This window comes from Dendropsophus ebraccatus, chromosome 6 (genome assembly GCF_027789765.1).
Source record: "Dendropsophus ebraccatus isolate aDenEbr1 chromosome 6, aDenEbr1.pat, whole genome shotgun sequence".
Taxonomy (NCBI): Eukaryota; Metazoa; Chordata; class Amphibia; order Anura; family Hylidae; genus Dendropsophus; species Dendropsophus ebraccatus.
Genome location: NC_091459.1, coordinates 67,297,518 through 67,324,113, shown reverse-complemented (window position 1 = coordinate 67,324,113; position 26,596 = coordinate 67,297,518). Strand labels below are relative to the sequence as shown.

The following is a 26,596-nucleotide window of genomic DNA, read 5'->3' as shown; positions in this document are numbered from 1 at the left end:
TTTTAAGCTTTTTTACATATTTCTTTTCTTTTATAAACGTAAATGTTGTCTAGTAGGTATGCTTTATAAAACAGGATAGAAAAGATTTTATCATAACACAAGGAAAGATCATATCTACTTTGGAAGTACTGTTGGTTCTTCTGTGGGAATGTTTTCATTAAGTGGAATGTTCTTCACTGGACCAGGGCATTGGTCTGATGTTGAGGCCTTCTCAGGGAAAGGGTGAATTAATGTTTTTGAGGGTCCTCCTTGTCCCCTCTTATCTGGTTTTGGTCCTTTGCCCTTCTTTTCATTGTCTGCAGGTGAAACTGTAGTTGGCGTGTCTTTTCCATTAAGATATGTAATGGTGCCAACTGTTCTAGGTGGATCTGAGGGCGGACCATGGGGCTTCTGTGGTTGGCCATGATGATGTTCATAAGTGTGTAGATGCTCATGATCATGCTCATGTTCATGGCTTCCACTGTCATGATCATGTTTGTGGTTATGTTTATGGCCATGTTTGTGGCTGTGCTTAGAATGCCCATGTCTGTGGCCATGCTTTCTTTCACCTCCTCTATCTCCTTTCTTTCCATGATCTCTACTTGGTTGATCACCAGTATGTCCTTCATTATGTTTCTGTTCTTCCACAACAGCTGCCTGAATATAAATAAAATAATATTTTTAAGTAATTTTATCAACACAAAAGGAATTGTAATTGAAATATTGACTACATTTGGTTTTATAGGCATCATAATAAATGTTATAGTTATAAATTATCGGAGAACCAGTGATCCTATTGACATACATGGAGTCTATTGTTTGTTTGTTTTTTGTGGTAATGATTTAACTGGAATTCCAATGTAAATTCTTGACATTAAGGATATGTTCACACAAAGTGTTTTGCTAAATGAAAATCATGCTTTTTATTTACATCTGTAACTACTAAATACAGACGTATTTTTGGCTCAAAATGTGTTGTGTTAATAGGATTCTTACAACTGGTAATAATAATATAATAGTAGCTATAAACCACTTAGCGTTAATACTATGTGTGACTGACCTCTGATCTATGCCATACAACTGGGGAGCTTTAATTTACTGAGCTTCACTGAATTACTAGTGACTTAGGGTTCTTACTCTTTTTCACTAGCTCAAGGGCAGCCTCCCCTAACTAATAATAATAATGCACTTAATATTTGCTTATGATGTTACAGATGCATCATGTTTTATTTCATACCTCTGGTTCAAATATTTCACAGTTGACCTCTAGCACATTCTTTTCATCTGGAGTGCTCCAATGTTCAAAAGCCTTACTTTTGCAGTAGCCAGTATGCTAGCGAAAAGAGAAATACAATAAATAAATAATCTGCATTATTAACAAAAAGGCAATTGATTTCAGTGTAAAAATGCAGTCCTTCAGATACAAGTGAAGCGCTAAAAATACCTGTGCGATTTCGTAATTGGTCGTAAAGGGTTTTATAAAACAGTTGCTATATATCTGGCATGATACAAGTGACTCCTATGCAACCTTTGGTGAAGGGAGTTGTCCTATCCAGTGATTAGATGTTGTAGCTGAGGAAGGCCATGACCATTAGAGAGGAGCAAACCTTGAGCACGCTTGGATTTAGATTCTTTTACTCTGATTACTAGTGGTTGAAGAAGATGGGTGCAGACCCATTCTATGGCTATGTTGGAAGATGTTCAGGTTAATTTTTATACCTATACAGGTGAGGAGAAACTGGAATTACCATCCAGAACAATAAACTGGTTACATGGAACAACTAAGTGAAGAAAATTTGGCTCTAAGAGTTGAAGTGGCATGCTTTCCTAGCATGTTGTTTAGTATTCAGTATAATGGAGGTCACTCAGCTTTCCCAGCATGTTGTATAGTAGTCAGTATAATGGAGGTCACTGAGCTTTCCCAGCATCTTGTATAGTAGTCAGTGTAATGAAGGTCCCACACCTTTTCTAGCATGTTGTATACTAGTCAGTATAATAGAGGTCACCCAGCTTTTCCAGCATCTTGTATAATGGAGGTCAGCCAGCTTTCCCAGCATCTTGCATAATGGAGGTCACCCAGCTTTCCCAGCATCTTATATACAAGTCAGTATATTGGTGGTCACCCAGCTTTCCTAGCATCTTGTATAGTAATCAGTATAATGGAGGTCACCCAGCTTTCCCAGCATCTTGTATAATAGTCAGTATAATGGAGGTCATTCATCTTTCCTACCATCCTGTATAGTAGTCAGTATAATGGAAGTCACCTAGCTTTCTTAGCATCTTGTATAGTAGTCAGTATGATGGTGGTCACCCAGCTTTCCTAGCATCTTGTATAATAGTCAGTATAACGGAGGTCACACAGCTTTCCTAGCATCTTGTATAATAGTATAAAGGAGGTCACCCAGCTTTCCTAGCATCTTGTATAATAGTCAGTATAATGGCGGTCACCCAGCTTTCCTAGCATCTTGAATAATAGTCAGTATAATGGAGGTCACCCAGCTTTCCTAGCATCTTTTATAGTAGTCAGTATAATGGAGGTCACCCAGCTTTCCCAGCATCTTGTATAGTAGTCAGTATAATGGCGGTCACCAAGCTTTCCTAGCATCTTGTATAGTAATGGTGGTCACCCAGCTTTCCTAGCATCTTGTATAGTAGTCAGTATTATAGAGGTTACCCAGCTTTCCTAGCATCTTGTATAGTAGTCAGTATAATGGAGGTCACCAGCTTTCCTAGCATCTTTTAAAGTAGTCAGTATAATGGCGGTCACCCAGCTTTCCTAGCATCTTGTATAATAGTCAGTATAACGGAGGCCACACAGCTTTCCTAGCATCTTGTATAATAGTTAGTATAATGGAGGTCACCCAGCTTTCCTAGCATCTTGTATAATAGTCAGTATAATGGAGGTCACCCAGCTTTCCTAGCATCTTGAATAGTAGTCAGTATAATGGAGGTCACCAAGCTTTCCTAGCATCTTGTATAGTAGTCAGTATAATGGCAGTCACCCAGCTTTCCTAGCACCTTGTATAGTAGTATAATGGCGGTCACCCAGCTTTCCTAGCATCTTGTATAGTAGTCAGTATAATGGCGGTCACCCAGCTTTCCTAGCCTCTTGTATAGTAGGTAGTATAATGGAGATCACCCAGCTTTACTAGCATCTTGTATAGTAGGCAGTATAATGACGGTCACCCAGCTTTCCTAGCACCTTGTATAGTAGTATAATGGCGGTCACCCAGCTTTCCTAGCATCTTGTATAGTAGTCAGTATAATAGCGGTCACCCAGCTTTCCTAGCCTCTTGTATAGTAGGCAGTATAATGGAGATCACCCAGCTTTACTAGCATCTTGTATAGTAATAGAAGTAGTAGACTCTCTAGCGTAACTCCCCTAAATTATCCAAGTTAATATGTATAGTCTTAGATATATATCATTTCTGGTTATATCATAAATGGTTGATTATAATAAGTCAGAATTGTGTGTAGAGATAAATAGTTTTTATATTCATAAGATGAAACAAATAAAAAATAAAATTAACCAGTGAAGAATACAAGCAAAATTAAAAAAACACACCTGTATCAAGATTCATAAGGCTCTATAGGCATATATATCAGTATCTTCATAGTATGATAATCATAGGAGTATATATATTAAAATTCTTAGTGTAAAACACATTAAAAACATAGCATAGCTTGAAGGATGTTTCATAAAAAAGGGTATTTTTGTGTAATATATTTCATAAACGACTATTTTTCATAAATGATTATAGCAGTACGATCTTGTTCATATGCGACTCTGCAGGGCCCTTGCAGGTCGCAGGGGTTTGTAGTCACTGTGCTTATGGTAAATATAGGACTGTTCCTCTGTTAGTTGATTCGAGATATATAACTCTTATTAATAAGAGTTGCAACGTTATATATAGCAGAAAGACGCATTGTGCACACAATATATCACCAGTCCGCACTTCAGATCTGAGCACCCAGCCAGGGGTGAATACCCAGCCACATTGGGAGAGGCAATCAGACATGAAACATACCTCCTGAAGCTCCACAAATGTGAGAGACAAGATCTTTGCGGAATACTCTGAGGAGAACCTCCCGAATGAAGGATCTTCGAGCAGGAGAAGTTCCATATCCATCTACATGCTCCTCACTAACTGCGGCCGCAGATACTGCAAACACAGAGACTTGGGACTGGTGAGAGGTGTACTTTCACCGCTTTTATTCTATTTTTACTGTATTACCTCTGCATATACGAGCATAACTACTAATAAGTGATCAAATATATCTCGAATCAACTAACAGAGGAACAGTTCTATATTTACCATAAGCACAGTGACTACAAACCACTGCGACCTGCAAGGGCCCTGCAAAGTCGCATATGGACAAGATCATACTGCTATAATCATTTATGAAAAATAGTCGTTTATGAAATATACTACACAAAGATACCCTTTTTATGAAACATCCTTCAAGCTATGCTATGTTTTTTATATGTGTTTTACACTAAGAATTTTAATATATATACTCCTGTGATTATCATACTATGAAGATATATACTGATATATATGCCTATAGAGCCTTATGAATCTTGATACAGGTGTGTTTTTTTAATTTTTTAATTTGTATTGTTTATCTTATGAATATAAAAACTATTTATCTCTACACACAATTCTGACTTATTATAATCAACCATTTATGATATAACCAGAAATTATATATATCTAAGACTATACATATTAACTTGGATAATTTAAGGGGAGTTACGCTAGAGAGCCTACTACTTCTATTACTCATATTTGCTGGTTCTTGTTGCCAACCAAGTAGTGCACTCGCTGTACACCCCTCTTCCTAGCAGTACTGTTAGGTTGAGTTCTTACACTAGAATATTTCATCTTGTATAGTAGTTAGTATAAAGGAAGTCACCCAGCATTCCTAACATCTTGTATAGTAGTTAGTATAATGGAGATCACGCAGCTTTCCTAGCATCTTGTATAGTAGTCAGTATAATGGCGGTCACCCAGCTTTCCTAGAATCTTGTATAGTATGCAGTTTAAGGCCAGGTTCAGACTATGTAACTGTGCGGCTGTATTTGCGGCTGTAATTGTGCGGCGGTATTTTTGGTGGTTCATGCGTACGCTGGAAAGTATAGGATATACGGCTGCACAGTGCACACTATGTATGAATCTACGGCCCGATCGTAAACGGACCCGTAAAAAATGAACAAGACCATTGTTTGCGGCTGGAGATGCGGCCGAGGATTGACAGGCGGTCAAAAATAGCCGGCAATGATGCCGAATGCCGATGCCTCTAATAGTTAATATATTAAATTAATAAAACACATTCTCTTTGTAATAAAGTCCCTTTCGTTGGTCAATAATTTAATTCTAACGAATCCATCATTTTGCAATTAAATATACTGTTAAAATAAATAGATATATAAATAAATGTATATTTATATATATATTTATTTTTTGACAGTATATTTAATTGCACAATGATGGATTCGTTAGAATTAAATTATTGACCAACGAAACTGAATTTATTTCAACAAAATTGTGTTTATTTATTAAATATTAATTAGTACAGGAAGCTCCATAAGCCGTTAATTCATATGCCGGCAATAGAGCTTTCTGTACTAATCATCACTTTACTTTAATGAAAACATCAAATGTTTCTTCTAATTATGTTATCACAATAGCATTATTAGAAGAAACATTTACAATTATATGTGCGCTCAGCTGATTGGCTGATCGGCTCAGCGCACATATAATGAGCCGGTCCGCAGCACAGTGACTTCATTGTGCTGCGGACCAGCGAAGAGGACACATCGGGGTGAGTATAGAGCTCTCCACACCCCCTCCCCAGCACTGCACCCCTCCCAGCAAGGAAGGGGGGGTCAGTTAACCCCTTCCTTGCTGGGATGGGTGCAGTCTGACATCAGTCTGGCCCCAAAGGGGTTAAGGGGGATGCAATACATCCTCCCTTAACCCCTTGGGGGCCAGACTGTAAGCAGCGATCTGTAAAGATGCTGCATACTGTAAGGAGCACAACACCGCTCACAATGATGGGTGTTGTGCTCCTGTTTGTGTGTTTTTTGTGTGTTTCTCCCTTTTTGTTTTTCAGATATCGGTATCCTGGGGATTACGTCGGATTCCGTGGACTACGTCGATGACCAGCGTTTTTTTAATGTTTTTTTTTTATAAAATGGTCAATGAGGGGTGTGGGGGTGTTTTTATTTGAATAAAAAATTTTTTTAACTTGTGTCTTGTCTTTATTTCTTTACTTTATAGACTTAGTAGTGGAAGCCGTCTAATAGACGGAATCCATTACTAAGTTGGGGCCTAGTGTTAGCCGGTATAAAATGGCTAACACTAACCCCCTATTATTACCCCAGCACCCAATGCCACCAGGGGTACTGGGAAGAGCTGGGTGCCAGTGGTCCCGGAGCGTCAAAATTGGCGCTCCTGGACCGGGCGGCAGCAGGCTGGTAAGATTTAGGCTGGGGAGGGCCTAAAACAATGGCTCTTCCCACCCTAGTGTTACCAGGCTGCTGTCATTTGGTTTTTAACCCGGCTGGTTATAAAAATAGGGGGGACCCTATGCGTTTTTTTTTAAATAAATAAATAATTTAAAAAAAACGCTTAGGGTCCCCCCTATTTTTATAACCAGCCGGGTTAAAAACCAAACGACAGCAGCCTGGTAACACCAGGGTGGGAAGAGCCATTGGTTTAGGCCCTCCCCAGCCTAAATCTTACCAGCCTGCTGCCGCCCGGTCCAGGAGCACCAATTTTGACGCTCCGGGACCACTGGCACCCGGTTCTTCCCGGTACCCCTGGTGGCATTGGGTACTGGGGTAATAATAGGGGGTTAGTGTTAGGCATTTTATACCGGCTAACACTAGGCCCCAACTTAGTAATGGATTCCGTCTATTAGACAGCTTCCACTACTAAGTCTATAAAGTAAAGAAATAAAGACAAGACACAAGTTAAAAAAATTTTTTATTCAAATAAAAACACCCCCACACCCCTCATTGACCATTTTGTTAAAAAAAAAACATTAAAAAAACGCTGGTCATCGACGTAGTCCACGGAATCCGACGTAATCCCCAGGATACCGATATCTGAAAAACAAAAAGGGAGAAACACACAAAAAACACACAAACAGGAGCACAACACCCATCATTGTGAGCGGTGTTGTGCTCCTTACAGTATGCAGCATCTTTACAGATCGCTGCTTACAGTCTGGCCCCCAAGGGGTTAAGGGAGGATGTATTGCATCCCCCTTAACCCCTTTGGGGCCAGACTGATGTCAGACTGCACCCATCCCAGCAAGGAAGGGGTTAACTGACCCCCCCTTCCTTGCTGGGAGGGGTGCAGTGCTGGGGAGGGGGTGTGGAGAGCTCTATACTCACCCCGATGTGTCCTCTTCGCTGGTCCGCAGCACAATGAAGTCACTGTGCTGCGGACCGGCTCATTATATGTGCGCTGAGCCGATCAGCCAATCAGCTGAGCGCACATATAATTGTAAATGTTTCTTCTAATAATGCTATTGTGATAACATAATTAGAAGAAACATTTGATGTTTTCATTAAAGTAAAGTGATGATTAGTACAGAAAGCTCTATTGCCGGCATATGAATTAACGGCTTATGGAGCTTCCTGTACTAATTAATATTTAATTAATAAAACACAATTTCGTTTAAATAAATTCAGTTTCGTTGGTCAATAATTTAATTCTAACGAATCCATCATTGTGCAATTAAATATACTGTCAAAAAATAAATATATATATAAATATACATTTATTTATATATCTATTTATTTTAACAGTATATTTAATTGCAAAATGATGGATTAGTTTAAATTTAATTATTGAACAACGAAAGGCACTTTATTATAACGAAAATGTGTTTTATTATTTTAATAGATTAACCATGAGAGACATCGGCATACTGCGGAGGATCGCAAACCCCGGTAATAGCAATTCATGTAAACTGTGTTCCCTGCTTTCCCAGATGCATCCAGAGGTGTTTGCATCACTTTCTTAAGATTTTATTTGTTATTTTTAGTTCAACCAGATTTCAAAGTAAATGACCGTATGTTTTGAGCCGCATGTCTATTTTTTCCCACGGCCAGAGTTTCATCCGCACATTTATAGCCGCATAAAAAATACAGCCGCACAGTTACATAGTGTGAACCAAGCCTAATGGCGGTCACCCAGCTTTCCCAGCATCTTGTATAATTGTCAGTATAATGGAGGTCACCCAGCTTTGATACTGGAAAGATGGAAAGCTATGGGTGGGCTTTTTATTATTATTTTTTATTAAGGCAAAAATGATTTTGGAGGGATACCCCTGTAAAAATTAAATTTTTTTGCCACTGAGAAAGATTTAGCAAAACTTATTTCCTGGATATATATCTGTACGACAATAACATACTATCTATCTATCTATCTATCTATCTATCTATCTATATCTGTATAACCATAACACACGGTATATATATATATATGTATATATATATATATATATATATATATATATATATATAGTGATTCCTCAACTTACAATGGCCTCAAGATACAATATTTTCAACATACAATGTTCCTTTCTGGACTATCGTAACTTCAGACCAGACACAACATACAACATACAATGCTACAGTCAGGATCTGCGGCACATGTAACTAGATGATCAACCAATGAAACTGACAATTTTAGTGCAGGCACTATTAGTGAAGTGCCTGCACTTGTTGGCTCTCTAGTAGTGATTCTCTGAGTATGGTGTGATACTACATGCCCTGTGTTGCTCTGTACTAGAGATGAGCGGCGCGCCGGACTTTTGGTCCGACGGCATCGGCGCTCTCTCATTATGCCTGTGATCCCGGCCGCATAGTTGCGATCCCGCAAATATGTGGCCAGGATATTCCAGGGAATTCACCATGGATTCCCTGGAATATCCTGGCCGCATATTCTCTTGAGCGCAACCATGCGGCCGGAATCAAAGGCATGATGAGAGAGCGAACTGCTTTCGGACCAAAAGTCTGAGCAGTTCGCTCATCTCTACTCTGTACCTGGGGCAGTTTTCCATAGAATTTTGGTTTCAACATACAATATTTTCAACATACAATGGTCGTCCTGGAACCAATTAATATGGTATGTTGAGGGACCAGTGTATATATATATATATATATATATATATATATATATATATATATATATATATATAAATAAAACGCACGGTATATATATATATATATATATATATCTGTATGACTATAACACACGGTATATCTGAATGGTATTTTACCCCCAAAACTGATAAACTTTTACCCACTCAGGATAGATGTAACTAAGCATCTCCTATGTATGATTGATGTAGAGACTTTTTTATACTATTATTTAGCAATTAAAAGTGACAAAAATAGACTTTTGGGCACTGAGTATGAATAAGAAAACTATGGAGGTAACCCAGCTTTTCCAAACCCAAGTATTGCTGTCTATGGAGAGGGAAATGCTATCTAACTAAATCTAAGCTTGTCCCTAAGTCCCCAAGCTTGCTAAATACTCCACTAACTAACTAAGCTAAATAGCAGCATGCAAGCAGACAGACAGAGAGCAGTCTGTACAGCACAGTGAGTGAGCAGAAAATGGCGTCCAGAACACATCACAGTGAGTTTCATATGGGATGGTCATGTGCAGCCAATGAGACCCCTATACCTCAGCAATGATGTTTCTGACACTTCTATGTGCTCTGCACTGATTGGCTGGCAAAAAGGCACTCGAACGCTAACTCGAACACTATCTCGAACGAACAGTAAAAAGTTTGGTTTGGTTTGAGAAAATCAAGATGTTCGACTCGAACTTAAAGGAAACCTGTCACCGGGGATGCGGGCACAGAGCCCGCCCGACCCCCCGGTGCAGCCTCTGGATACTAACCCTTTCCGACAAGTCCTGTTCCTGAAGCCAGTCCCGGGACGAAGATATCAGCGCCCAAAGCCGTGTGTGCGCGCCGCTGAGATGAGTCCGACGCCCATAGAGAATGAATGGAGCCATCATTCTCTATGGGTGTCGGACCTACCTCAGCGACGCGCACGCATGGCTTCGGGCTTTCTCGAACTGTTGGATCAACACTACTAGAAATGACTGGGCCCCATAGAAATCCACTCAATTTCAACAGTGTTAGATCATAGTCTTTCTGTATTTTCTGAGCGAAAAATACTATGTGGTAACATAGCCTATGGCTATATCCACATTTTTCCACCCAGCCTATAACTATGGCTATATCCACATTTTTCGGGCTCGAGGTTCGCTCATTTCTAATGACCATCACATATTTCTCCTGCAGCCTATAATATTTGCATTCCCTAATACACGGATGGGGAACCTGGGGTCCTCCAGCTGTTGCAAAACAATTTCTATCAAGCCTGGGCAGCGAAAGGTTTTTTGTTTTGCAACAGTTGTTTTGGCATAATATGGTACAGTTATATGGTTTTCCAAGGTTAGTAACCCTGATAAGTAGGAACATTTAGGCTATGCTAACAGACTATTGAATAAAAGCAGACTGCAGAAGTAAAATAAGGATTTTTCTTGTCTAATAATGTGCTGCATTAACCCTTAGAGGACCCGGCCAATTTAAATTTTTGCATTTTTGTTTTTTCCTCCTTGTGTTTAAAAGGCCATAGCACTTGCATTTTTCCACCTAGAAACCCACATGAGCCCTTATTTTTTGCGTCACTAATTGTACTTTGCAATAACAGGCTGAATTTTTTCATAAAGTACACTGCAAAACCAGAAAAAAATTCAAGGTGTGGTGAAATTGAAATTAAAAAACGCATTTCTTTTATTTGGGGGGTATGTGTTTTTACGCCATTCGCCTTGGGGTAAAACTGACTTGTTATATATGTTCCTCAAGTTGTTACGATTAAAACAATATGTAACATGTATAACTTTTCTTGTATCGGATGGCCTGTAAAAAATTCAAACCATTGTTAACAAATATACGTCACTTAAAATCGCTCCATTCCCAGGCTTATAACGCTTTTATCCTTTGGTCTATGGGGCTGTGTCAGGTGTAATTTTTTGCGCCATGATGTGTTATTTCTATCGGTACCTTGATTGTGCATATACGACTTTTTGATTGCTTTTTATTACAATTTTTCTGGATTTGATGCGACCAAAAATGCGCAATTTTGCACTTTGGGATTTTTTTGCGCTTACGCCGCTTACCGTGCGAGATCAGGAATGTGATTAATTAATAGTTCGGGCGATTAGGCACGCGGCGATAGCAAACATGTTTGTTTATTTATTTATTTGTTTACTTTTATTTAAAACCTGGGAAAAGGGGGGTGATTCAGACTTTTATTAGGGGAGGGGGCTTTTTACTATTAACAACACTTTTTTTTTTTTTTTTACACATATACTAGAAGCCCCCCTGGGGGACTTCTAGTATATACACTGTGATCTCTCATTGAGATCTCTGCAGCATAGATATGTTGCAGAGATCCATGAGATCGGCACTCGTTTACTTTCGGCTGCTGCAGCCAGAAACAGAGTGCCGAGCCGGGGACGGCGCCATCTTGGAGCGGTCCCCGGCCGGCTTCATTTACGGAGATCGCTCCTCCAGGACAACGTCCCGGAGGAGCGATCTCCCCACTATACCACCACTGATCATATGCAGCCGGTAATCGGAAGCAGCTGTCATCTTTGACAGCTGCCTCCGATTACCTGATTAGCGGGCACGGCGATCGGACCGTGCCCGCTAATAGCCGCGATCCCGGGCTACATGAGGCACCTGGGATCGCGGCAGTTCAGAGCGCGGCCGCCGCGCGGCCCCGCTCTGAACGCGGGGAGGCGGCCCTGGACTTAAGGGTACGTCCAGGGTCGCCTAAGGGTTAAAGGGGCACTCTTAGCAGGTTGGACGAGTCTAACCCACTTATAGCTTCCTATAGCTCCTGTGATGCTGATGAGGAAGGTATGTGTCTTATTGTGGCATCCTTTCTTCCATAGACTTCAATGGATTGTTCTGGTTGTTTTTTTTTTTAAACGTTCGGCACACAAAAATGCCCAAACCACAAAAGAGATAATACACGCATAAAATGAAAATCACTAGAAAAAATGCCAGAAAAAAAAATGCAACTGCATTAAAAAAAAAACAAAAAAAAAAAACGCCATGGCGTTTTATCTGGTGCTTTTTTTGGCCTTAAAAACACCAGACAAAAAGTGTGTGTGTGAGGGCACCCTAAAGGAAGAATGATATCAGGCAGATAATGATGCACAGGAAGAACTTAAAATGCAACTGCCAGCATGCCCGCTGCTGGATCAGTGGTGAAGTCCACGTAGCCATGGCTATGAACCACGGCGTGATGGAAATGCATGCGACTTCCAATCTAAACCAATAGAAGTCGAGCGAATTTCTGTCACAACGTGATTCGTAGCCATGAATACCCGAACTCAGGATGAATAGAGGACTCCTCCACTGATCCATCAGCGGCTATGCTGACAGGAGCACTTTAATATTTGTTACCATGTCTTTGATTTTGTACTTACTGCAAATTCACAGTCCAGGGGCTCACACAATGAGAAATCTTCAACTGATTTGTTACAGGTAGACTCATGGATTGTAAATTCAACATGGTAAACTGTTCCTGCAACCACCTAAGAAGGAATATAGAATGATTTTTAAATGTTGTTAAAGGAGGGGCATTACAAAACCAGTAAATTGTGCATTTCTCAAGCATAATAACGAAATGTTGAATATATCGTTGGCTGTAAAATGGCAAAAAAACAAAAAAGCACATTTACTGGCTCCAAATCAAGAACTTTTTATTGAATCAATCAATCAATATATAAAAAAAAACCAATGTCATATTTAGGCCCAAAACAACACGCCATTTTATACAAAGGGTTCCATACAAAAGATAAAAACGTATACTCACGTATCACTGTCTACAATAAAGGCAGTATATCCAGACACTGAGTCTCAACCACAAATGGCCAAACAATAAGGTATCAAAAATATGTGATCTAGCAATAATGCAAATTGTTAAATAAAAAAGGCACTGGGTTAAAATCATATGGAAAAGTGAGGGGAGAGCACCCTACACACTCTGCAAATTACAATCGGTTAAACCAGAGTGAGCTGGATAGGAAGCAGTTGGCTCTGTTAACTGCAACTCAGCTCCTATTCAAGTAAAGGGCAGATGAGCAGCAGGTCTGGCCACCGACTGAAGAGCTAAAAGAGTGCAGGAGTCCGGGACTAGGTGCCCTTCCTCTGTGGTAGAAGTGGTAGAAGTGCAAGATGCAGCATTATGACGTAGTTTAGACTGGACATGGGCTGAAGCAAGAATGGATGGATATCCAGTAGCAAGAAGATTGCTAGGAAGTGGCGGAAATCCAGGGAGCACAGACGTGGTTGCTGACTGACAAACAACAAAAACTAAAAGATGAGGAGGTGGAGGCTATAAATACCCTCAGGAGTACATGTCAGGAGACTCTAGAGCCTGTGGGCTGAGCTTATAAATATAGGTGAACAGGTGCATGTCTGCCACTAGAGGAAGCCCTATCCTCCAGGAGGCCAGCTCAGAGCAAGAGAAACTGCCAGAGAACAAGCAGGCTGAGTAAAAACTGTGAAGAGGACACAATACAAAAAAATGAGAATTTTTTTTATTTGTATGTTATATGTTGGTGGGGGTCGTGGTCATGTTAGGAGTCATGTTTGTAGCATATTGACTAGCAAGAAGTTGTAGAAGAAATGTTCTAGGTATCCCAGAACAGACTGCTTGGCTGAGTGTGCAGGTGTATTGGTAAAAAGGGAAAATGCTATTGAAAAAAACAAGCCAATGTGTCAAATGGGTATGGCAAAAGGCAGTCCGACAAGTCATGGACAGGGAGCCCTAAGCTCACCCCACCCACTGACCCTGCCTACTTGCCACAAGACAGTCCTAGGCGACAGAAGACAACCATGATGACAGTCCTTATACTCAATAGGGTGAAACACAAAACAGTGACAAACACAATAAATCCAATGTCAACAAGCTGAAAATGTTATATGAGTTATTTCACTCCCCACAGAGTTTGATGGTGAGAGGTTGCAGGACGGATGCGGTATGTCCAAGATGTGGAAGAGATGGAGCTAATTTTGTACATATTATCTAGGATTGTCAATATATACAGGAATTTTGGAATAGTGTTATTAAGAACATCCCCCCCAAAGGTAAAAATAAGAACAATATGGAGTGGTGGAGAATGATATTAGGGGATTTCCCTAATGACGCTAGGAGAGGTAGCCTCCTCAATAAGGTATCCTTAGTGGCAAAAGTGTTGATATCACGAACATGGCTGGGAATAAGATTTCCTCAAGTAGGGGAGTGGATAGCCCTGGTGGAACAGATCAGGAGGTATGAATAAATTTTGGCAAAAAAAATTTAATTGAAGCAATTAAAAAGTGTAAAAAGATTTGGAAGGAATGGGGTAACCAAGGAAAATAATTTAATCCTTTTTTCCCCTCTTTTTTAATCCTTTTTTCCCCTGGGGGGTAGGGGGTGGGAGACTTGGTTGGGGGTGAGGTTTTAAAGAATAAAAAATGGAATTAAACAGATTATAAACTTTATCAATGATGTAATGTTGATGTAAGAAGTATGCAACTGTTTCTGTTAATTCCGAAATAAAGACTTTTTCTATTTAAAAAAAAAAAAAAAGCTGCAGGAATCAAGCTAGCAGAGAGCAAAGTAACTATTGCATTGCCAGAAGGCTGAGGGGCAAATCCGGTGGGGCTGAACAAATAAAAACAGAACCCTGTTCAGACCAGGTTCAGTGCCTTCTGTGCCAACCCGAACTGAGGAGTGCAAGGGCACATTTGTTGGATGTCTACTGTGTCCTTATAAGGGCATGTCAAAAGAACAATAATGATGGCTTTAAATAATTATTCTCTTTAAATAATTTAATTTGATCTGTACCTGTTCAGTTCCTTTTGTGATGTTCCCAAGATTAAAGTGTTTGGCAATGTTGTTTTCCCTGTTATATTTCTCCAGACTTTTCTTTGCAACTTCTTGAAAATGACTGCCATTCAATGGTTTGGAAAAATGACACCCAGCGCAACCAGATGGCAAACGAGCAGCTATACAATCGTAGAAATAAACAAAGTACAATAAAATTATTAGCTATGTGTTATGCTAGGGCTAAAATTATTAAACCTGATAGCATTTCCTGGTATAATTAAAGGGGTTATCCAGCGCTGAAAAAACATGGCCACTTTTCCCCCTCTCTTGTCTCCAGTTCAGGTGCGGTTTGCAATTAAGCTCCGTTTACTTCAATGGAGTTTGAAACCCCACCCAATCTGGAGACAAGAGAGGGGGAAAAGTGGCCATGTTTTGGTAGCGTTGGATAACCCTTTTAACCCCTAGGCGACCTAGGACGTACCGGTACGTCCTGGAAGTCTGTCCCCAGATGACCCTGGACGTACCGGTACGCCCTGAGCTATGAAGCGCGCTCCGGAGCGGAGCGCGCTTCATAGCAGGTGGGGGCCGGCTGCAATCAGCAGCCGGCACCTCACCGTTAATGACACGCTGCAGCGATCGCGCTGCAGCGTGACACTAACTCCTTAAATGCCACGTCCCCTGACACTTACCGATCGGGACTCCCGCAGTGTGACTGCGGGGGTCCGGATCGTTAAAACGGACTGCTGGAGGTCTCTCACCTGCCTCCGCGCGGTCTGATCGGCAATCTGCTCACTGAGCCTGCACAGGCAGGCTCAATCAGCAGAGCGCCGATAACACTGATCAATGCTATGCCTATGGCATAGCAATGATCAGTGTAAAAATCTAAGTTATGTATGTACAAGTCCTCCAAAGGGACTTAAAATGTGTAAAAAAAAAGTTAAAAATCACTTACACACTACCCCAAAACCCCTCCCCCAATAAAAGTTTAAATCACCCCCCCTTTCCCATTATATAAATAAAACATATAAAAATAAATAAATAAATAATCATATAATATTGTCATTGTGAACGGTGTAGACCAGGGGTACCTCCTAACCGCCCCGGATCCGTTCCGGGACGGACCGGATCCAGGGCGGTTAGGAGGTCCCACTCCCCACCGCAATGCCTCCCGTGGCAGTGTCGGTCCGGCCCCCGGCTGATACGTGCTCTCTGGGGACGTCCCGGGGATTCCCCAGCAGAGCGCGCACCAGTGACCTCAGTGTACGCCGTCGGCCTGCTCTACCCGAAGTGCCGGCTGGCGGCGTACACTGAGGTGACTGGTGCCTGCTCTGCTGGGGAATCCCCGGGACGTCCCCAGAGAGCACGTATCAGCCGGGGGCCGGACCGACAGGAGAAGAGAAGACAGGTGCAGCGGGGGAGCGAGATGCTAGGTGAGTTGTGGTTTGTTTTTTTTCTGTCTGGGGGCCATCTATAAAGGGAGAGCGCACAGGGGGGCTATATACTACAGGGGGAGAGCACAGGGGGCTATATACTACTCGGGGGAGATCACAGGGGGCTAAATACTACTGGGGGGACCTCACAGGGGGGCTATATACTACAGGGGGAGAGCACAGGGGGCTATATACTACTGGGGGGAGATCACAGGGGGGCTATATACTACTGGGGGAGAGCACAGGGGGCTATATACTACTGGGGGAAGAGCACAGGGGGCCTATATACTACTGGTAGGAGAGCACAGGGGGCCTATATACTACTGGGGGGACCTCACAGGGGGCTTTATACTACAGGGGGGAGATCACAGGGGGGCTATATACTACTGTGGGAGAGCACAGGGGGGCTATATACTACTGGGGGGAGAGCACAGGGGGCCTATATACTACTGGGGGAAGAGCACAGGGGGCCTATATACTACTGGGGGGACCTCACAGGGGGCTATATACTAGAGGGGGAGAGCACAGGGGGCTATATACTACTGGGTGAGATCACAGGGGGGGCTATATACTACAGGGGCAGAGCACAGGGGGCTATATACTATTGGGGGGAGCTCACAGGGGGGGCTATATACTACAGGGGGAGAGCACAGGGGGGCTATATACTACTGGGGGGAGCTCACAGGGGTGCTATATACTACTGGGCAAGCTCACAGGGGTGCTATATACTACTGGGGGAAGCTCACAGGGGGGCTATATACTACTGGGGGAGCTCACGGGGGGCTATATACTACTGGGGGGAGCTCACAGGTGGGCCATATACTACTGGAAGGAGCTCACAGGGGGCTCTAGACTACAGGGAGAGAGCACAGGGGGGCTATATACTACTGGAGGAGCTCACAGGGGGCTATATACTACAGGGAGAGAGTGCACAGTGGGGCTATATACTACTGGGGGAGCAACAGGGGGCTTTACACTACTGGGGGAGAGCGCACAGGGGGGCTATACACTACTGGGGGAGCAACAGGGGGGGCTATATACTACCAGGACAGTCACCCACTTTGTACCTTATATCAAAGGGCTGGTGAGAGAGAAAAAATGCCAGTTTTCCTGCTAATAAGCAGCAATTCTGTATGTAAATAGTTGAACGTTTGTGAAAAGTAACAAAGCACATTTCCTACTGATGTTCAGCTCGGACCTTCACCTGACTATAGACCCCGGTAAGTGGACCTTTACTAAAAGTTGTTGAGTACCCCTGGCGTAGACGAAAAGAGGAAACAAAGTGAGCGGATTACCGATTTTATGTTACATTATATATTAAAAAAAAAATAATAAAAAGTGATCAAAACGTCTGATCTTCACAAATATGGTATTAATAAAAACTATAGATCATGGCGGAAAAAATGACACCCAATACAGCCCCATAGGTGAAAAAATTAAACTGTTATAAGCGTCACAATAGGCCCATTTTATTAATATTTATTTGCCAAAAAAAGGGATTTCATTAAAAAAATATATATAACATTAGAGAATCTGTGTAAACCTGCATATGGTTGTGTTCGGACTGACCTACAGAGTAATAGTATCATGTCGCTGTTACCATATAGTGCATTACGTAGACACAGGAAACCCCCCAAACGTTACCATATTGCATTCATTTTTACGATTTCACCTATTTATATCTTCATAAATAATATATTTGGGATTCCGTCGTACATGTTATGGTAAAATGAAAGACGCCATTACAAAGTACAACTATTCCTGTAACAAACAAAAGTGCTAGAGCTCTTAGAAGGGGGGGGGGGGGAAACGAAAGCGCAAAGATCAAAATTTGCGCGGTCCACTGGGTCATTTTGGGCCTGGTCCTCAAAGGGTTAATAACCATGAAGACATAACTGTCAGAAAAATAATTGTTACCCAAAGAATATATTATTGGTGCGTATGTGAGATGGGATTTATGGGATAAAATATTGCAAAGTAATTACTTTAATCAGGAGAAACCAGCATTTTCTTAGCCTTCCAGCAGCCTTTAGTTACCAGGGTAGAAGAACCTAATTACACAGGCTGAGGGCCCTTTTACACGCACAGATTTATCTGACAGATTTTTTAAGCCAAAGCCAGGAATGCATTTGAAAAGAGGAGAAATCCCAGTCCTTCCCTTTTGACCTGTTCTCTGCTTATAGCCTGTTCCTGGCTTTGACTTAAAAAATCTGTCAGATAAACCTCTCTGTGTAAACGTACCCTGACACGCTGATTAAATGAGCGTTGATCTTGTAGATTGGCACTTGTTTAAGCAGCCTTTCACAAGGCCTAATCTTTGTATTGGGAGGGCCAGCACAAACGATCACTGGATTGCTGCATTTGTCACTTACTGTATGCTCTTCTGTGGGTTGATCGCTAGCCCTATTATGCAAAATGATAACTGGCTACTTGGCTGATAATTGCCAATGTAATAGGCTCGTAAGACTACATACTGTGAGAAAGCACACAGTGAACCTCTTTTTTCACACCATGAAGAGACCACCCACTTAGAATGATGTATAATGAAAATGTACATTTATAATAATTATACAAAAGGAAGAAACAAGAAAAACGATGTAAATTATAATTGTTTTTTTCTCATAACTTTAAGTAAATTCAATCTAAAAAGTAAGAAAGAAACACACGCAATCTGCCCTAGATTTGGTAACATGAAACCCGAGCTGTGATTGGTTGCTTTGGCAAAATAACTCCAGTTTTTGGTTCACACAGATTGGCAGTGCTGAACAATTCTGTCTGTAAGTAAACCAGAAGAGATAACCATAACCAAACGATCATTGAGGCTATGTTCACACAATTTCCTTTTTTGGCTGTCTTGTGGGCTTTTTTTTTTAACAGCTGTCCAAAGCAGATATTTTATCAAAATGACAAAAAAGTCATTTACATAAAATGGCAGCATTTTGGTGCCAAAATCACAGCCGTCCAAACAAATGTCTGTGAAACAGCCAAAAAAGATGTTGCATGAACATAGTTAGAGGCTATGTTCACATTGCGTGTCAGACCAGCTGTTCTGGGACCCAGACGGGTCATGGAACGGCCGGTCTCTGAAAAGATCATCCTGATCTTTCGGGGCGCAGAGTTCTGATTCGGGATGATCTTTTGGGCCACAGAGTTCTGATGCGGGTGCATGCGCGCCGCCCGCATGAAAACTCCCCACAGCACACTATGGAGTGAGCGGCCCGAGCCGCTCACTCCACAGTGTGCACTGACATTCACTGAATAGCAGGCGCAGAAAACTGACATGTCAGTTCTTTGCGGCGCCGCGAGGGGTCCCATAGATTGCTATGTAACGTATATTTCCGTGATAATGTACAAGGGCAGTGGTTTTACAAAAATATACATTGTGTAAACATAGCCTGAAGGTGTATAGGTACCTTAAAGGGGTACTCCAGCGGGGGGGCACTTTTTTGCTGGGACCTCCCCAATTCCAGTGGCGGGCCCCGGGTGTCTGACGCGGGCCCGAGACGTGACGTCTTAGGTCCGCTCAGCCACTCAGTGAAGGAGGCGGGATCCGTTTCAAGTCCGCTCAGATCCGCTCCGCTCAGATTCCCTTGGTCACCTCCTCCCCGATCCCTGCAAAAAGGTGCCCCCCGCTAGAGTACCCCTTTAAGACTATGTGGGTGGCCAAGGCTGTGTTCACACATAGTATTTCTGTCAGTCTTTTGGTCAGTCTTTTTTCAACCAAAACCAGGAGTGGTTTGAAAACACAGAATCTGTGTAAATCTTTCCATTACAATTTTGCCCTGTCAGTTCAACTCCTGATTTTGGTTGAAAAAATACTGACCAAAAGACTGATGGAAATAGTATGTGTGAAAACAAAAAACAAAACTGACTTACATACATTTTAAACTTAACATCCCTCTGGTGACGATTGCTGCTTCAATTTCCCACCAACCGCGGTCCCTATCAGTTCCAGTCAATGTCTTTGGATCTTCCTCACTTCCAGGTTCCAGTGAAGTAAATTGGAGAGAAAAGGCTACTGGTGCACATGCTGGGCCAGATAGCTAATTGACATACATTACAAAGATAAATAACTTTGTAATGTGTGTTAATTAAAGGGAAAAAAAATACGCCGAAGTTGCCCTTTGGGGTGCAGCACAGGAGAAGCTTTATTAGATGTTACAATCTGTAACAAGGAATGATGGCAGCTGCAAACTATTCTCTAATCAAAGTGCACAGATAGTATAATAAATGTCTATTAAGGATAATACATGATCATACGATGTCATACCTGGGCTCAGTGTACATTCATAGCTGTGGAGATGAGCTATTCTTTTTGGTTTATTCAATTGAAATATCACTTTGCACTGTCCAAAAACCTGTAAAAACAGATATGAAGAAAATATGAAAGATATGAAAACACAAAGAGAACCATAAAGGCATTTTTTAGCATTAAAGGGGTAGTGCGGTGGTAAACAATTATTCCCAGAATAACACACATTACAAAGTTATACAACTTTGTAATGTATGTTATGTCTGTGAATGGCCCCCTTCCCCGTGTCCCACCACCCCCACCCGTGTACCCGGAAGTGTGGTGCGCTATACATACCTGTCACGTGCCGACTCGTCTCCGATCTTCAGTCTGCGATGTCGTCTTCGGATGGCCCGGCCGAATCCCTCCGAGCGTCCTGAGTGCCGGCCGCCCTCTGCCGCGTCATCGGCTGCTCAGCCGCGATTGGCTGAGCATAACTGTGCTCAGCCAATCGCGGCTGAGCATCTGAGGACGCTGAAGAGGGCGGCCGGCACTCAGGACACTCGGAGGGATTCGGCCGGGCCGTCCGAAGACGACATCGCAGACTGAAGATCGGAGACGAGTCGACACGGATCAGGTATGTATAATGCACCACACTTCCGGGTACACGGGTGGGGGGGTGGGACACGGGGAAGGGGGCCATTCACAGACATAACATACATTCCAAAGTTGTATAACTTTGTAATGTGTGTTATTCTGTGAATAATTGTTCACCGCCGCACTACCCCTTTAAGTAATCACAAAATAGAAAGCAGAATTGCCACATGATGGCCACATGGCACATGATACAGAGGTACATGGAAGAAACACAGTTTTTGGCATATGATACTTAGTTCAGGTTTTACTATTACTTTGAATTAAGTAATAATAGATTCCCTACATTTAGGCCTTAGGGTAGATGGCGCCCTGTGTGAAATTTGCTCCCCCCAGTTGCATACCCCTTGTCTTCTCCCCCATTGGTATAAACACCTTGGGGGAGATTTATTAAAGGGTGTAAATATACACCTGGTGTAAACTGCCCACAGCAACCAATCACAGCTCAGCTTTCAGCTCTGGTATAATATAAGAGGAGCTGTGATTGATTGCTGTGGACAGTTTACACCAGGTGTACAGTATATTTAAACCCTTTCAAAAATCTCCCCCCTTGTCGTCTCTCCCATTAGTATAGAACCCTTGTGTGCTGCCCCTGTGGTATATACCCCTTGTGTTGTCGTCTATTAGCATAGACCCCTTGTGTGCTGCCCTATTAATATACACCACTCGTGTGCTCCCCCATTTGTAAATACCACTTGTGTGTTATCCCCTGGCAGGCATCCTCCATAACAAACAAACAAAAAATTTATACTCACCTGAAGTCCGTGCGCCTCCTCTTCTCTTCAAGCGGCGCTTGAGTGATGTCAATCGAGCATTGGCACCAGGACACCAGAGAGACAGCCACCTCTTGTGACCAATGGCTCCCGCTCTGTCAGTGTTGCAGCTTTTAACTATGAGCATTCGTTGCAAGTGCTCGTACTTTTTTTTTTTTTTTATTTCAAAGAGTTTTTATTTACCATATGTAGTGCACATAACAATCCTTTACCTTAACTACAGCCATCCCAAAACCCAGATACCCCCCCCCCCCCCAAAATACCTATATGTTTTGGCAGCCCAAATACATTTATATACAAATACCAACAGTAATATTACAATCCTGTGGGATTAAACCCCTAGGACGCCCAACCTCTGCTTACTTAAAAAGTCATCACTTTAATATCTTTCCTCCACCACCCCCCTGAAAAATTTATAATTAACTGTCCAACACACATTTGGGCATCAGCGCGGCCCCGCCCGCACCACCCCCAAGACCCCAGCGGGACGGGACAAGGACAAAACCGGACCCCCCAATAGCCCATATTGTCACTTTATAGCGAGAGATAGTATGCCTCTATTCTCTTTCATACGTACTCGCCCTTGGACCGGGCGCACCCATTACTGGGTACCCCAGGCCACTGATGAGCTTATCCACTTCATATTCGAGACCAAGACCGATGTTACCCATACCTCTGGTCTCAGCCTCCACACTATCCCCGGAGCCCCCCCCCACTGCCCATATATTATGGACAGCCGGAAGCCTCCTAGCGGACAGATTTTATCATACAAACATCCACTCGCGAGGCTCAAACCAAACTGTACATTTAAGTCAACAGGCAGATGTTAAAATAGCCACCTAGACTCCACTACAATCTAACTGGCATCTAGTTTTTATAAGATAGCTGCATGGGGGGTCCACCCATCCCCCCCCCACCCCACCCGGCCCCGAGGACAACACGGACGGGGCCACGCCAACACCCCATTCATACAATCACCATTCAACCCAACTTTATTATGGTTATCACCTGGGTGTCCCAGGAGTACCCCACAGGTTACAATTCTTCATCCTTAACCCCCTAGATTCCCTCAATCATAAATTGGGCACCAAAACAAGGAACAAAATATATCTATCTTACTTGCCACCCTCCTCACCCCAACCCCATCCCCCTCAGCAGGCCGAGGCAAGTGCTCGTACTTACAATGCAGGTCGCAGCAGCGGGGGGCGCTGATGTCAGTCCTGTAGTGGGAACCATGGATGGGTAAGTAGATTATTTACTTACCCTTCCTGATAGCACCCTCACCCCCAACTGGTTGGTGGCCGGCGCCCTGTGCGACCACACTGGTCGCATTTAGCTAAGGCCAGCCCTGTGTACAAGGATAAAAGTAGATAGAATGCCTGGGAAAATGAGAGTAAGTATAAAATAAACATGCTTCACTGTGTACCTGGTGTCCCCCACTCTGCCGATCTCTGAACTCTGGGTTACAACTGTAATGGGTCTCACTTAAATGAATTAAAGTTAACCCCCACCCCTTATTCTTAATGGCATCTGCTATACCTAACTGATGCCTGACTGTCACCCATGATGACAGTGATTACACAAAATGTACCCATAGCTCTATAGTGACCTGTGGAGACATGATCACTTGGAAGGCTCTAGTCAGAAACAATTGCTTGTTATACTATATCTGCACACTCTTTATGATACAAGCATTATTACATTAAGAGTGCCTTCACACAGGACGACTCTCAGCGGAAATCTCGCTGCGAGTTTTGCAGTGAGATCCGCTACGAGGTAAGGTCCTGGCAGGCCCCTGTGACTACATACTCCGCAGCGAGTATGTAATTTACCTGCTCCCTTAACCCCTTCATCAGCTCCTGTGCTGTCTGTATACATTACCTGTCTCCTTGCTGCACGGGGTCCCGGCTTCCTGCTCTGCCGCCCAGCCAATCAGTGTGTTGCCCAGCCGCAGCCACTGATTTATCTAACCTGCTGATAGTTCCCCTTTAGGGTATAAACCCACACACCGTATATGCAGCGTATTTACTGCTGCGATACGCAGCAAACTCGCAGCAAACTCGCAGCAGATTAGATCTAAATAACTGAACACAGCATCAAATCTGTACCAACAAATCTGCTGCGTATTTGTTGCATATCTGCTGCGTATATGGTGTGTGGGTTTATACCCTTAAGGATACAATATGTGAAATAAACAAATACCTAATGAACTTCTCAAACTGATTAGGAAGCATGATATACACAAATAAAGAATTGGTTTAAAGAGTTTTCTAAATAAACTCCATAAATTGTCATTACTGTTCTCTATTTACCTGTGAGGACATTATGATAACAAAGGGCAATGCTGAAAACTCCCCATGGCTTCGTTGCAGACCTTACATCAGACTATGTACCATTTTACAACTGTCTAAGGCAAACATAGTATTTTGATCAGTTTTTCGGTCAGTATTTCTATCAGTATGTTTAGCCAAAAACGGAAAAACTATAATGGAAACATTTGACCCTTTCCTGGTTTTGGTTAAAAGTACTGAGGAAAGTACTGACATAAATATTGAAAATCCTATGTGTGAACATAGCCTAACTGAATGTATGACCATTTATATACTACAGAACGACCAAAAAATAAGATTTCTTCCATCACAGTTCCATTCATCATCAGAAATATAAGAAAGGATAGAAAAATTAGGCATTGTCTACAAAGTCCTGGTCTACTTACTGCTTCATGGCGAGGCTTGGCCTCACAATCTTTCCACAGTCGCCGGCTCAGTACATGGCATTCAGTTTCTAAAACATCCAAAGTGAGATAAAATACAGATCCATTCTCCTCCTGTGAATCACAAACAATATTCTTATGACTCCGTAAGATCTCATAAACAAATAACTGTAATATACTTAAATTTACCAAATCTGCACTTCCTTACATATGAAGTGCAGCAAATCTGGAGCTGGAAACAGGTCTCATCTGCATTGTACAAGGATACTGAACTATATAGGCGGTGACAGTCTGCTCCTATACTATAACCATTTTAATGTAATCAGGTTAAATCTCTACACTGCAAGTAGAACATATATTATTTTGGCTGCATACAGTCTAAGGCCATGTTTACACACTGTGAGAACATCGGACACTGTTTGACGCAGCCGTGTCAAACAACAGCCGACGTCTGGCATGTTCACCCTGCTGGATGAACATCATTTAATTTTAATTTGAATGCGGGCACATGTGGGTGTGCTTACACTACAATTTGCCATGGACCACAGAGTAAAGTATGGCCAGAAGCCATACTTTATGCTGTGAGCATAGCCTACTTTGTATGGCCGCTGTTCACAAACAGCGTCCATTTTTTGTTTTTTAAAAAGTACATTGTGTGAACATACCCTAAATATTACAAAAATTCAGCCAAATATCCAGATATTTAGAATGACCGTCTGACTGTATATAAGGGGATCCCAACTTATTGCAGAATTGTTTTTAACCCTCTCCCAGCTTGGCCCTCTTTAACACCTTTCTAGCAACATCTGAAGCTGCAAGACTGACATATAAAACCTAGATGCATAAGGCACATGATCACTGCCATAAGACAGATAGGTGTCATGCTTAGTTATCGTTGTGAATCCTGTAGCAGTAAATGGAGCAGTAGCCACACAAATTTACTACCGCCCCATTTACAAGGGACACTTAGATCCCTCTGTTCTTGAGATCACTGGGGATCCCGGTGCTTAGACCCCCCAGCTATCACACACATGACTTGTCCTTTGGGTAGGTGATAAACACTATAAGTACACCTAAACTCCTCCTAATTTTCCCATACATATTACAAAGGTTCTCTGACTTGCACTCATTCTGTGAGATTTATTAAAAAGTTTTTTTTACAAGTACACTTTAAGTTATGTCAGTGTTCACTACAATAACTCAGTTGAATAGTTCAGTAACATTGATGACATAGATCAGATATTCGTACTCACATCAAACTGTTCTTGTACATTGGAAATTCGTTTAAGTCCCAACACAAATCCTTCTCTTCGGTTGACACTTAGTTGACGCAAAGACAAATCAGCAGCAGATTCTGCTGCGGGGTCATTACAAGCAATGGAAGTTAACACAGGTTCTTTACCACCACGAGATGGTCCAGCTGTAGCTAAGAACACCTGGACTGAAATTAACAATAGTATAGTGACCTTCATCCTTCCTGAAAGAAGGAGAAAGAGCAGGACTTGGTCAGTATTCTAATATTCACTATGGTCCCTGTAGCCAGCAATTAAGTCATGTTTCCAGCTCACTTATATACATGGGTACCATCTGAAGTAGCATATCACCTTTGACCTATTTTAACCATTCAGCAAACAAGAGTCAATGATTAGGCAAATGTCTAACACTACACTGCAAAGTCAGGATGGAACCTTAAACAGAACATACATGTTTTTATACTGTGTCACCTTCACCCAATTTACAATTTTTACTTCTGATAGATATGTTCTTATATTGATATCATATTGATAAGTGTATTTTGTAAAAAAAAAAAATGGAAGAGATTCATAATTTAACCAAAGAAAAAAACTGGACAATCACAAAACAACTGTTTATTTTTCTTTAACCCCT

The 26,596-nt window shown here is 42.1% G+C and overlaps 1 protein-coding gene across 1 annotated transcript; it reads right to left on the bottom strand.

Moving 5' to 3' along the window:
* LOC138794872 (fetuin-B-like) lies at window positions 1–26,242 on the bottom strand. The gene is made up of 7 exons (XM_069973796.1): window positions 25,963–26,242; window positions 24,713–24,823; window positions 20,609–20,696; window positions 14,927–15,087; window positions 12,519–12,626; window positions 1,217–1,312; window positions 1–636 (listed from the first exon to the last, which is right to left on the bottom strand). The coding sequence occupies exons 1-7, from the start codon at window positions 26,179–26,181 to the stop codon at window positions 115–117; spliced, it is 1,305 nt and encodes a 434-aa protein (XP_069829897.1). The 5' UTR covers window positions 26,182–26,242; the 3' UTR covers window positions 1–114.
* Window positions 26,243–26,596: the final 354 nt, after the last annotated feature.